Here is a 14,338-nt window from a genome sequence, read left to right as displayed (position 1 = left end):
TGTAACTAGAGTAGAGTATCAAGAGGATCTAAATACAACAGTATTTAAGTAACATGCAAATAGGACAAGAGGCATTGTGTATGAACATACAAACAACTTATTGTGCCATCAGAGAGAGTGGGCTTTTACCATGCCTATTGCCTATTTGCCCAGACACAGCACAGGAGTCCAAAGAAGAGGACATATCCGGTAAAACCAGGATGTATGGCAACCCTAAATTATGACTATGTCCCAATTCAAGTATACAGCTCTTTTGCATCTGGCCTAACTCCAACACACCACGCTTTTCATCAATCATTTGTTCAATATTGTTCTTTTAGTTCTTAGTTGCTACAGATGATGTCACTTGATGGACACTGATTCATTCAGCAATGCTTGTACCCACAGGAAAGTCCCAAAAACAGTCTAGACTTTTGCCTGGAAAGATCAGCCTGACCTATGCCAAAATATGACTAAACTGCTGCAGCTGACTTCCCATTACAGAAGATATTAAAATGTTTCATATATCTTTAAGAAAATTATTCTTTATATTGCTATTCCCCTTTAAATATTACTACAGCAGATTCCAGAGAGAGCTACTTACTTATTTACCTGCTGAAAGGGCAAACCGTTAGCCACTACTACTGCTACTACAGTGGCCCTAACAGCAGCCTGTTCTCTTCCTATTTCCAGGCAACTCTTCCCTACCCATTTTCCCTGTGGAGTTCCGATAGACAAGAAAATTGTGTGCGTGTGTTTATGCATGCACACACGCAGGAAGGAGGGGTGGGGGTTAATAAGAATGCTTGAAGTTTTTATTATCTTCTGCTAGATCCCTGATTGAATAGTTTATAGAATTTCTCTTCTCCCAATTTCATTCCCAAGTTTTATGGACATTCTACCAACAGTACTTCTCCTGGAATTTAGCATTACAGCATTTACGTGAAGCTTCCTACAGTCTACATGTCCATTGCTATGCTTACAATTAGCCACCCTTTCTTATGAAGACAGGAAATGCTGCAGCTTCCCCATGCCCAAGTGTGACCAGACAACCATCACTGCCCAAAAACTGAAGAGTACCACCTGGGCTGAAAAGGAAGCACATTCCTAAAAGCTGTGCATGGAGCCTAGAAAAGTGGCAGCGTGCCATTACAGCATCCCCTCCCTTGAACTGGATCAAGAAGAGTTTTGTTTTTGATGTTTATAGGGGTCATGTGGACATGCCTGAGGGCAGTACCCCAAATTGGTTCAGAGAGAATTCCTATCTACACTTCCTCTTCCCTTCACTTCTGCTCTCAGTTGCCTATCTACCAAGTAAGACAGATACTAAAAATCAGATACCTAGTTTTGGGTTTTTTTTAAATAAGTAGCCCAGCTTAAACATAATCACATGGGTAGATGCCCAGTCTTGACACAGCATATCTATTTTTTTAACATATGTTTATTCCCCTAGGAATCTGTGCGTTACAGTCCATCTTCCTAAACAGCTCAATTAATGATCTGCTCAATGAGACCACCCATTTTCTCAACAGCTGAGGTCCAAACCCCCTGCGGGCTGTATGCCATGAAGCATAGACCACCTTGACCCTCTCCTCATCATAGGTGCCACCCCACAGCACTCCCACCTTGCATGGGAGCCCAGGCTCCACAACTGCCCCCAGGCCGGAGTTTCTGGTTGTGCTGCCTTGCCTTGCTCAATGGATAAGGGCAGGAAGCAGAGGTTCGAGAACGGATGTTGAGCCCAGAGATGCAAGCGGCAGCAAGAGCTATTGAGGAGACATTGGAAGGTCTGGTTGGGGCACCCTGCACTAGACAGCCTCTCTGTAACATGTTGAGCCATGCTGGAGAAGTTCCAGGCTTGCAGGCTGACGCCCTGGCCCCTGCCAGCTAGAACGGCTCCAACCTGGCTCAATGTGCTGCAGTCCCAGGTGCATGTGTAAAGACAGCGCCCGGGAGCAATAAAGTCCAGTGCAATACGCACTGGAGTTTATTGGGTCGTATTAACATGCACATGTAGATGCATCCCTTGTTTCCTTTGTCGCCATAATAAACTCTGAAGTAGCTGGGATACCAGGAGGGAACATGAAGTTTAAAATATATGTGAACATCATAAAAACTAAAAACTACAGTTTTATAACAGATAATTTTTTCCCTTTTTCTCCCCCCTCACTTTTGAGTGCTTGTTTACTCTAGAAAAGAGAAGGCTAAGTGGGAACATGATGGCTAACGCAGTGAAAAACTAATTCCCTTCCAAGTGACAAATGAAGAAATTCTTTGCTCCCGGGGACCAACCTGGGAGATCCCTGGAGGATAGACAATTCTCACAAGCTGATGAGTGAAGAGGAAGTAGAGCAGGAAGACTAAAGCCTGGAGTGCTTCCAATAAACTGTGAATGGAGGGTGCGGCAAACTAAAGCAAACATCAAGAGGAATAAGGGCAAAGAAGTTAAGGTTTATTAAACTAATCCAGATTTTTCTGTTGAATAAGAATGATATTAATGCAATACATCAGATTAAAGGAAAATTAAAACTGAGATTGTATTTACAAGTTTCCCATGGTCAGCTATTAATCAAAGTATATCAAACACTGCATTATAAAACCTAACCATTTACTGTAACGTATGGTGTATTTCATACTTCTATATTTGTAAAATGTTTATTTTTCATAATTATATTTTCCACAACAATTTATTATAATCTACACACACAGGATTGACTATGCAAAGTCCTTCAATTAATGCTCTGAGTTAGTGAAATACTTAAGCGTATACCTAACTTTAAGCCTGCTAGTCTGCAGGCACATCTACACAAGATGTTTTACTGCACAGTACTGTAGTTGACTGTGCAGTAAGCATGCCTGTCTAAATGTGCACATACTTACTGTGCAGTAAAAAATTGCTACTTGTGAGTAAATTTGCTACCTGCCAATGCAAGCAGCAAATATACTCACGAGTACTTAACTGCGCGGTAAAGCTTGTGTAGACACCATCCAGGAGCAGATTTGCTACCAGTCATCCCTGCCACTAGGGGGCCAGCCTGAACTCAGCCCCAGGAAACCAAGGCTGGAAACCTCTCCTGCCCCAGGACTGGGCAACCTCTGTAGCAGCTCCAGCCACGGCCCCTTTAAAAGCCTGCAGGCATTTTGAGCTCTTGGGTACAACGGCAGGGAATCTGAACGGAAAATCTTGGCCTCTGCTGCCCTTCAACAGGCTGCAGTCTACCTGTGCCAGCCTGCCTGCACCCCAGCGCCGCTGCCAGGCATGACAGTGCCACATGGCTGCCAGGCCTGCGCCATCCAGCCTGCTGCAGGCTCCTGCCAGGCCTGCCAGCTCCCAGGCCAAGCTGCAGCCAGCTCCTAGCTACCAAGGCCAATGCCAGTTGCCCACAGCAGCCTACCTGGAACCTGCAGGTGCTGTGGGGCATCGCCTCGCCACACAGTTCCCAGCCCCATATCATGCTCCTGTGTTGGGTGCTGCAGGCAGCTGCCCAGCTCCAGCAGCACAGGGACAGTTGGACAGAATCCTGGAGAGTTGGCAAGGGAGTCCCGATGGCCTCATCACCAACACCATTCACTGCTGCCACCCAGGTCCCTAATTGGTCCACAGAGGAAACTGGTGACCTCATGGTGTGGCGCTGTGGCATGGGAGAGGCTGAAGTGCAGTGGCAGTTCACACGAGGCAGGTGCTTCAAACCACATCTATGAGGGGCTGTCAAGCCAGATGTGGGAGCATGGGCATGACCAGTTGGCACAGCAGTGCTGCATAAAGGTTAAGGCCTTCTAGGCACAGTGGGTCACCATCATCAACCACAACCATCAGTTGGGGAGTGCCCACAAGTCCATGCCCTTTATGAGGAAGTTGACCGAGATCCTTGCACTCCGGGACACAAGCCACAGCCACACTGTGTACAACAGCATGGGCAGCCTGCCAGAGCCCCCACTCCAGCCTGGCACCCACAGTGACATGTCACTGGGGGAGGGCCCCTTGGGCCAGCAGCCCATCCCATGAAGCTCCCCATCCCCAGCCTCCACCAGCAGCTCAGGAGCCCAGGCCAGTGTCTGCCCTGACAGTTCCTGGGGCTCAGGCTGTGGAGCAAGACACGGCCAGCCAGGTCACCTCCAACTGGCAGCAGCACTAGCTCCTCCCCAGAAGGGGTCCCTGACCAGGCACCTGCACACCATGCCCCACCATCCAAGGACACCACTGGGAGCTGCACATCATCACCGCCATGATGTGTACACTGCTCCTGGCCAGAAACACAGCTGGCCAGGGACTAGGGAATAGGGCTACCTTTTAAAGACAGCCTCCAGCTGCAGGCAGCTGCGGCCAGAAACTCTAACTTCCCCCTGGTGACAGCAGGGCACTGTTGCTGGGCCGCAGAAAGGAGGAGCAGTTTGCTGATGGGAACAGCAAATCTTACTCCCACGTCCCTGTACGTGTGGATGTCTGCCCGGGAGCATTTATTTGCTAGTAGTTTACTCACAAGTGAACTAGTCCCGCATCAAATGCTCATGTAGACGCACCCTGTTAGTTTTAAAATACTTTGTTAAAATTATGGACAGGTGATCAGGCTTTTACCACTGGGATAGAAAAGAGCCTTTTCTTGGTCATTTACATTTCATCCATAAAGTGGAAGAGTTAAAAAAGGGTCAAAATAAGGAAGGAGAATCAATGAGAGATACTACAGTGGAGATAGAGAAAAAGCAATAGGAAGTGAATACTTGCTATTAGTACAAGTATTCTACCTTAATTGTGTTTTCTGTACTAATGGGATCTTAAATCAATGCTAATTTTGCACAATTACAGTTAAAAGATTCAATGATGTACTTATGCTTGAAGGAAGAAACGTACAATTTTACAGACATTATTGAGAGTGAAATTCCCTTTTGATATTAATTTATCATTTACTATGAAACCAACAGATAATATGGTTCATAATACTTATGTTTTTCATTATGTATCATTAGGCACAAATGTTTTGTCACAAAATCCAATAATTATCACCACATCTGTATTTGGCAGCTTGCTAATGGTAAAAATTGAACAAATATGAACTACGTATAAATACTGGCATCAGAAGACTACGGCAAAACAACAAACATGTGATTTGATATCATCTGGAATAGGAACATAGAAATTAATCTCAAATTTTCAGAAAAAAAAAAATCAGAAGAGGTGAATTACTTCCCTTAAAAGTACAGTGAAGGAGTAGAAATAATTTTTTTTTTTCCCCATTTTGAAAAGCCAAAATTCTTACCTGATGATATGCTTGATAGATTATATCAAATAAGAAAGCCTGAGGCATTTCACTTGCTCTATACCTGGCACGTTCTAGTGAATGGTCTAAACAACCGTCTGCAGAGGAAGCAACAACAGTCGAGACAAGAGGACGGATTGCTCCTGCTGCCTAGGGAACAGAACAAAAAAAGTCTTCAATATACTTGAATGTTTAACTTAACTAATTTCTGCTGAAACTGCAAGCCAAAACAAATGTGAAATATTAACCTCTTTACATATGCTCTGGGGCTTAGAGCCGCCAGGTGTTAAGCACCTTCTGACACATATTGAATGTCCTTAATTCCCAGTAACTTGAGAGAAAGTTGAAGGAACACACTACTTACAGCCTTCTCCCCCTCCCCTCCCCCCGCATAATCAAGCACCATTATTCTGTATTGACACTTCTCCTACTGCTATGTAGCCAATCCTGAGATATGTGGCCACATTAAAATGTGATATAAAGTAGGCATGTCTACACATGCATCTGATTTGAGATCAGTTTACTTACAAGAAAACTACTTGCAAGTAAATACTCCTAGGCAGGCGTTTACACATGCAGGGAAACAGGAGCAGATTTGCTGCTAATGGCAGCAAACTGTTCCCACTTCCTGGGGCCCTGCAATGGGCCCCTGCCGTCACTAGGGGGAGCTCTAGCCCAGGGGCTGGCAGGGAGCAGCAGGCCAGGAGAGAGCTATCTCTTAACCAGGGCTGGGACATTGCACCCTGCTCTCCGAAGTTCCCTGCTGCCAGGGTGGGGACAATGCCCCCCTGCCCTGGCAGCAGGGAACTCCTAGCCCTGGCTCCTCAATCAGGGGCATGGGGCTTAGAAAGAGCCGTAAGGGAGGGGCAGGTCCCAATCCCTTGCCCCCATGCATCAGTGGAGCAGCTAGCCCACTGCTAGCTGCCCCACTGGCAGATCAGGACAGGGGACTGGGACCTACCCCATCCCTACAGCTCTTTCCAAGCCCCATTCCTAGATTACCTGCCAGGGCATGGGGCTGCAACCTGCCCCTGACCAGGACAGTTCCCAGCCCTGTACATGGGGCCAAGGCTGGGGAGCTTGTTCCCTACTCAGCTCCACAAGCATGGAGCTGGGCGAAGAACAACCAGGGAAACTGAGCAGGGAACAAGCTCCCCAGACCCCACCAGCAGGAAGCTCCCAGCACCAGCTCCACACCATGGGGCCAGCACTGGGAGACCCTTATCTCCCAGGCTGAGCTCTGCAGTCATGGGGCCCAAGCTGGGAGACCCTTATCTCCCAGCGCCAGCTCCATGACCACAGGGCCCACATCGAGGGATAAGGATCTCCCAGCCCCCACTCCCTGATTGTGATCTCAGAGGAAGGGGCTTAGAGCTCCCTGGTACTAGGGCAGATGTACATAGTCCCTGCCTAGCCTCCAATGGCAGAGCCCACCCTGGCAGCAGGCAGCTCCCAGGAGGTTTTGCTCCTGGTCAGTCATCTACATGAGCACTGCTGTCCTGTTACTAATTGAAAGTAAAATTTGCTACTTGCATTTGCAGGTAGCAAATTTGCTTGCAATTAGCAAGGTTTGCTGTGTAGTAAGCATGTGCACATGTAAACACACATACTTACTTCACAGTAAACTACGCTACTGCACAGTTAACATCTTGTGTAGATGTACCCAGTGGGAATCAAGATGCTCAAAACCTCAGGATGAGTCCCAGACAGTGAGCCAGTATTCTAGCTATTTTATAGCTGTTTTAAAGAGATCAACATATCTCTTCACAAAAACTTCCTAACTTATATTTAAGGAACAAATATTCAAATCCAGAAAAAGAATGGTCTTTTTTAAAAAATGAGGTCCTGTGTTTATATTTATGCAGCCTCTATTTAAGTGCAAGATCCAACACAGACTACATACTCTAATTAACACGAAGTATACTCAATGAAAAGGCATTTTTTAAATGTGTAAAATGTAAATTGCCAATCACAAATCTCTTTAAATGTCTTTCTGTGAATAGGCTTTTTTTTTAGGTTCCTATTCCAAAACAAATTTTTTTTTAACCCTTTGGGCATGTCTAAACATGCATTTAGGCATGCCTAATTTTAATGCACATTAAAGGTGATTTAGGCTCATGTCTACATGCGCACGCATTAAAGTGCATTAATGCTGTGTGTGTGGACTGACATGGGACTAAAATTACTCCCAAGTCAATCCACACACAGCATTAATGCGCCTTAACGTGTCTATACACACCTTAATGCACTTTAGCTGTTCGTGCCTACATTCGATACCTGCTTTTGCACAAGTAACATAAAATTGCCATTTATAAGGCACATTAAAATAAGTTGGCCTCATACTTTACCTTACTTTAACTGTTGCCTTTGATATGGAAACCTTGGAATAGCATTTGCTATTGCAAAATAGGGCCATAAATTGTCATAATCAGTGTACCTAGAAAACCTCTTCTGGAACCACCATATATCCAGCAGCAAAAGTCTCTGTAAGAACAGAACTGCTACAGCTCTGTAGGGAATGAGTTTCCATTGCCAATTCTTTCCTTGGACTTATGACTATTTAGAAACTCAAATGGGCATTGTGACAGGAGAACTGTTCAGGGCCAGAGTTCAATGTTGGCCCACCCCTGTATTTAGGCCAGTCTGACCTATCTCGCCTGCCATAATTTACTGCTTAATAAGTTTGATGTAAATACGCAGGAGGCTGCCCATTTAATGCCCCGATGCCTGGGCCATTAGACATGGCTCCAACTTTCCCTACAACATATCCCATGCCTCACAGATGGCATCGCCAATTAGTAACAGCTCTGACCTGAGGCCAGGCTAAACTCTGCCCCTTGCTGGGCCTCTAGCATTCTACTCTCACACTCCACCACCTTTCACAAGGCCGCATTCATACTGCCCCTCACTGGGCCACTCTCAACCTGCCATGGATTCGTGCAGCCCCTCTGGGTCCCCCTTGGGCCCTACTCTATACAGCCCTTCAGGCTTTCCTACTCACACTCTGGCCGGCTCTCACACAGCCCTTCAGACCCTGCAGCCACTGGCCTTATGCTGGGCTGAACTCATCCACTAGCCGCTCTCCAGGCATCTTATTCATGTTGTCACTCTTATGAGGGTTGACCCACGTGTAGCCCTTCAGGTTGTCTGAACAACCCTATTCTACACACCCCCTGGTGCCGCCCTTTGGGCCTGCCTGTGCAGACCCTACTCTACACCCCACATGCATAGCCCTTCTGGCACCACTATGCACCCTACCCTCTGTGGGCCTCTCTACATACTCCCACTCCCTCACCAGCACCTTTTTGTGACCTCTCACTGGGGCTTGGGGTCTTATACCCTATGGGCACAGATGTCCACAAACATGCCTGGCCTTGTCCCTGCTCTAAAATTACCCACTGGGTAGTGGGAGCTGGGATTATAAAGGTGCCCCACCTGCCTTTCACTGGGGAGGCAAGTAGCCTACCATTTCTGAGGAACAACCCCACCACAGGTAGTCCCACCAGGCCATCCTTCACCAGCAGGGTGTAGTTTTCGGTCATGCCCCAGGAACAGGAGCCTACTGCCATCCCCATAGCTACTGCCCTTACCTCCAAGATGTTCTGAGCAGTTCTAGCCAAGCGGTGTTCTTTCCCCAGCCGTTTGCAGCAACCGCTAGATCAGCCCCCATGGTCTGAACTAAAATAGAGGCTGCTCAGCCCTCTCCTCCAATCCCTTGGTCCTCCTGCAGTCATGTGGCCACCTCAACAGGGCTGGCCTGCACCTGCCAGCTGCCCTGCTTCCTGCACTCAGCCCTTAAAAGTAGCAGGCACCAAAGGTGCTCTGCCACTGGCATCTGAACACAAAATATTACATCACAGCGTTTTTATAATAGATATTTTTATCTTCTGTAACTTAACATGGCTGCTTTTCTCCAGGTCCAAAACTGCTTAGCAATACAAGTGGTATGCATATAATAAGAGAAAGTTATGTCACTAAGTACAGCCTTTTATGCATGATCATGAACTCCAGTTATATAACTGATCCTTTCACATGCACACAGCAAGGACAGAGATGGGATGATCACCTGTGCACAAAGGTGCAGAGGGCAGAGATATTGCAGAGAAGGACAAGGGCAGAGCTAAATACTCCAAACAACAGAAAAAGTATATGAATAATTTGTGTAAAATGGTAAAAGGGTCTCTTCTTCTGGATTAAAGGGATGACAGGGCCCACAAAGCTCCAAATGGAACAAAAGAAAATAATTTCTCTTATAACCCAGGAGACAATATAGTACAGGAAGGTCCATTACGTCTCCATTGGTCATGTGCAAAAGTGATAAAAGGTCCTGGGAAAGACTGAAAAGCAGGTTACTCATAGCTTTTCTGTAATTAGTTAACCAGTTTAAATTGTCTGATATATTTTCTCAGAAACCACTGTCATACCAGGAGCACATTTTGTAAAAAGGGGACTAGAATTTCTCATGCTGACAGTTTTTTATTATAATCACTTTATCAATCATTCCATTATGACCCGAGCAGAAAAAACCCCTACAAATGTAACACAGTTCAAACTTACCTATTAATTTAGCACATAGTATGGATGATATTTTAGCTAACATTTTCTAGGATGTCATCTTTGACATAAAAAACATAGTTCTACTTAGTTTTCTCCATGCTTTCTCCAAAATTTGCACTATTTCTAAGCTGTCTTATTTTTCTCTCCTTAACACAATTTCTTCCATTATCTTGGGTTTTTTGAGGCAATCTGGCATAATTTTTAGGTTTTGTAATGGATAATTTTTTTTACAACTGGTTGGGCCAGTGATCAACCATCGTGGGTCCATGGCTTCTTATTCAAGTATTAAAAACAATCCTACATGGAAGAGGTGTAGGTCACCCCCCTCTACTCTGACAAAAAACAAAGTGTGGAACAGTGCTCTATCACCTAAAGAGGAAGAAATTTGCCTTCCCTATCCAGAATGTAACTATCACTTAAAATTCAATGCTTTGTTTGAGATTTTGTCCTGAAATCAGTTGGGTTAAATCACACACAACAGGAAAATATATTCATCGTGAAACTACACTAAAGTCAGCTGAATTATGTTGAAGATTAAGTTAGCTCAATACGTTTGTGAAACTTAGAACAGTTTAATTTCATAGAGATACAAATACTTCCTTCCAAGTTTTTATTGACTGTAAAAGATGCTGTTCATAAATTTGTTAAGTTAGAATAGGCAGACACATATCCAACTATTTATAAACCTGTCACGGATTTTTTTATTAAGTAAAAGTTTACTTGCAAGTTATCAAATACTACAGTCTCCTTGGGATTCACACTAAATTAACTCTGGCTATGAGCCAGCTAAACAGCTCAAAATCACTATGATGAATTTCTTCTCATCCTAATCTATCAAACTGTTTCCACATGTTAATGCATGGAAAATATTCTTTTACACAAATCAAATGGCTTTCAATGGTGGGCATTCACAACCACATCTATTATCAAAAACAGAAGTAAAGGCAATACCTGTGAATCTATGAATGCAACAGGTAGAAACATGAAAGTTTACTCAGACATCTGCACTCAAACCAATTACATCTATAATAATAAACATGCTTCAGCCACATACAGTAATTACCATTTCACTTAGCGGAATTGTCTTTACTGAAAGACTGCTTACTCCAAATTTATAAAATAACATCTTCAAAGCAAAAAGCAAAAACTCATAATTATGAGATTAAAATATTTCACATATTTAATGAAATATTTTTTTTGTAACTGAACTTGAAATAGGGAATATATTAAACAGAGAGCAATAACTAGTTCTGGAAAATGTCTCTAATCACTTTATTGCACAATGCAAATTCAAGGCTACTTTATAGTTGATTTGAAATATCTATTCTCATTGCATCATATTTTATGTTTCTTTCTTATTAAAACCTTTTCCCCAAGTTTTACCTAACTGTTGTTAAGGACTACCTCCCATCTCTTCTGTAGAGGGGCTCTGACCTATAAGAAATGCTTTGATTTCACTGTGAAGGATGTGGGAACCCTATGCCCTCATATCTATACCACAAATTTCTTATCTGTTGAGATCCCTTGTACCCCAGTGCATGGGGAATGCTAGAGTCTGGGATAGAAGAATGTAGATTCAACCACACTGTGGCAAAGTACACCAGCTGTACTGGGCTGTGCTATGCAGTGCTGTGCCTGCTACAACCCTGAGGCTATAAAAGATGCTGTGAAACAAGATTCCTTTTTCCTGAAAAGAGGTCCAACATACAACTTACACATTTCACCTGGTATGTAGCATGAGGATTTCACCTTTTCCAATATTATGATGAAAAAACCCTACAAACTTTCATTAAAAAAACAAAAAAAAAATCCACCCTCCCCTCCCCCCCCCCCAAAAAAAACCCCAAACAACAACACTGGGGAAAATCTTCAATACCGTCTTTGAAAGGTGGTGTTTTCAACCAAACTGATATTAAAATATTATAAACAACTCAGATTAATGAATCACAGACCAACTGCAAACTTGGTGAAACACTGCAGCAGTTTTTATTAATGCATCCAAGGCCAGTTTTACATAATATATTTGTATGGGGAATTTTTAATTTTTTTATCAGTAGCCCATAGCCTACACTGGTAAATGTGACCTAAAACCCAAGTGTACCCGTGTCTGAAATGTTAATTACATCTGTTCAAAAACAGATACTAAATGCAACCTGCCGTAAGACAAAGAGAGGGTTAACTAGAACATGTGCAAGAAGTTTTAAACATGGGGAGAGAAGCTTCATGCTAAAATTTACTCAATTTCCTTAAAGTCTGTTTACCCAGCTGGCCAGGGACAATGGTAAAACTCACTGAAATTGGGCATATGTTAACTAACATCAGGAAGGAAGAAGTTATAATTGTGTTTATTCCTAACTGCAAGAGACAGGATGTTTAATCAGAAACTTAATATATACTTTGATCCAATGTTAATCAGCTGACACCTTTCTGTATACCAAAATGACTTCAAAAAGACAGGATGGCTTAAACAAATTTAATGTATATTTATGATACCATTAAACCAAAAGAAAAACACTTTTTCTAATAAGTTAACTTTATCAGTGTATTGTATCTGTGTAATTGGGGGGGACAAAAGAGATGTCAGAGCTCACATTAGCTCTGACATGTTGAAAGAGATTCTGTAAGACTCTAGAACAGTGGTTCTCAACCTCTTTAGACTCAAGGCACTCCTAGGAAAATGCCAGCTCTCGGCTTCCACTTGTTATTTTAATATGGAAAATTAATGGAGCAAACTTCTGTTGCAGAGAACTCAGAAAGACCACAACAGATCAGAATATTTTTGACATATTTGAAGTCTTTGGGGGTTTATCCTATTAATACTGTGTAGCCCCACCTCCCCCACTAAAAGGATTTCACAGTATACCAGGGAGTCACAGCACCCTGATTGGGAAATTGCTGCTCTAGAAGAAACTACTGACCAGGATTGCATCTATCTGGGTTTTGTTGTTGCAGGGTTATTTTCCTTGCTTATTTCTTAGTTTTTATTCTAAGGCATTTCATATGTACCACCTCTCATTTGTAAACTGCAAGTAATCATACCTGTGGCTTAATCTATACTGTAGAGACTCAATGTTTAATCTGTAAAATGTTCTAATAAGGTTTCTTAAAAGAAATGGAAATCTACACTCAAAAAGGCAGAGAAAGACAGGATTCACTGACTACGTGTGTCAATTTTTAAACTGAGCAGTATAAAAAAAAAATGGACCTAGAGGTACTAGTTTGAGCATAGGACAATCAAAAACCAGGCAATATAAAATAAAGTCCCAGAGAGAAAACACCACATGGAACAATACTGAATCATATACAGGACTTTGTTAATTAATGTGAAGAACTGTAATTTAGTTCTTTAAAAAAAAGAAAAATGTTTATATGACCATTCATCATAATTTTCTCTTAGGCAATTTTGGAAAAAATAATAAAATCATAAATGATATTTATTCTAGTTATATAATGCTAGTATTATGAATCATTGTTTAGAATGGAGCACAGGCTGTTTTTTAATTAAATAAGAATTATGAAGTATGAAGATTATGAAATGCAGATTAGCAAAGTATTCTTCTATTTTGATTTTCATAAATAGTAGGGGATATGGAGCATCCTATAGACCCATGGTGGCCAAACCATGGCTCACCAGCACAGTACTTGCAGCTCTCTGGAAATTGGCTAAAACCTCACCCACTTCTCCCCAAGGAGGCTCTGGAGGACAGTGCAGCCTGAATCTCTCGCCACTCTGGCTTTCTCCGCAGGTAGTGCACCCCGAGCCCACCCTCCTCCCTCCTTCTCTTCCTCCGGGACTGCCAGCTCAGGCACTGGGCTGATGGGGCAGGAGATGCAGCTGAGCCGCTTACTCCAAAGCACACTCCCAGTGGGAAAAGCCGGAGAGGATCAGTGTGGTGGTGGGGGAGGGGGATGAGGGGATGGAGGACACCTCCGCTCCAGGTCGCTCAGCATCCCCTCACCCCTTCCCCTTCCCCTCCCCGCCTCCAGCTCTTGAACTTTGGTGGAGGATCGGATGTGGTTCCCGGGGGGGAGTAACTCTAGCTACCCCTGCTATAGACTTCAAAAATTTTCCTGCCATTTCATCTGTTGTTTCATCATCTTCTTTACAAGTCAAGCGCCGAGAGTTTGGAGGTGGTACAGTACAGTACCAGAGGTAGTACAGTCACCCACCCCAGCAATCTTCAAAAACCATCCTGACACCCACCTTTGCTGGGGTCATCTGGCCCCAGTAGTCTTTCCTGCCCAAGACCAGGGGGGCTGGAGCCAATGATCGTTAAGGTCCCTTCCAGCCCCTAACATCTGTGAAACTAATCAACAAACTCACTTTTGTTACAGTACTGTAACTTACTAAATTTAAGATATTCTGTTGTACTTTATTTCTCTGAAACGATCTGAATAAAACACAAAATAGAAACAAAAACCGATCGTTTTTAAAATAAAGTTACATACAACAATACAAAACAAACCCCAATTGTTATAGTTTTAACTAAATGGCAGCATTAGTAGCTATATTGCTTCAAGACTTTCTTACAATCTACTTATTCTTT

At 43.4% G+C, this 14,338-nt stretch overlaps 1 protein-coding gene across 11 annotated transcripts in view; it reads right to left on the bottom strand.

Moving 5' to 3' along the window:
- CRPPA (CDP-L-ribitol pyrophosphorylase A) overlaps window positions 1-14,338 on the bottom strand; it is a 222,658-nt gene that overhangs the window by 176,470 nt on the left and 31,850 nt on the right. For all 11 annotated transcript variants that reach the window (XR_009462635.1, XM_059728956.1, XM_059728955.1 and 8 more), the window contains exon 3: window positions 5,235-5,384. Coding sequence is in view for 10 of the 11 variants with exons in the window: in XM_059728956.1 (XP_059584939.1) it covers window positions 5,235-5,384 (150 nt within the window). In the remaining variant the exon portion in view is untranslated. The remainder of the gene's footprint in view (window positions 1-5,234; window positions 5,385-14,338) is intronic.

The sequence above is a fragment of the Alligator mississippiensis genome, chromosome 5 (assembly GCF_030867095.1).
Source record: "Alligator mississippiensis isolate rAllMis1 chromosome 5, rAllMis1, whole genome shotgun sequence".
NCBI lineage: Eukaryota > Metazoa > Chordata > Crocodylia > Alligatoridae > Alligator > Alligator mississippiensis.
Note: the sequence above shows the minus strand (reverse complement) of the source record. Positions and strands in the feature narration are given on the sequence as shown.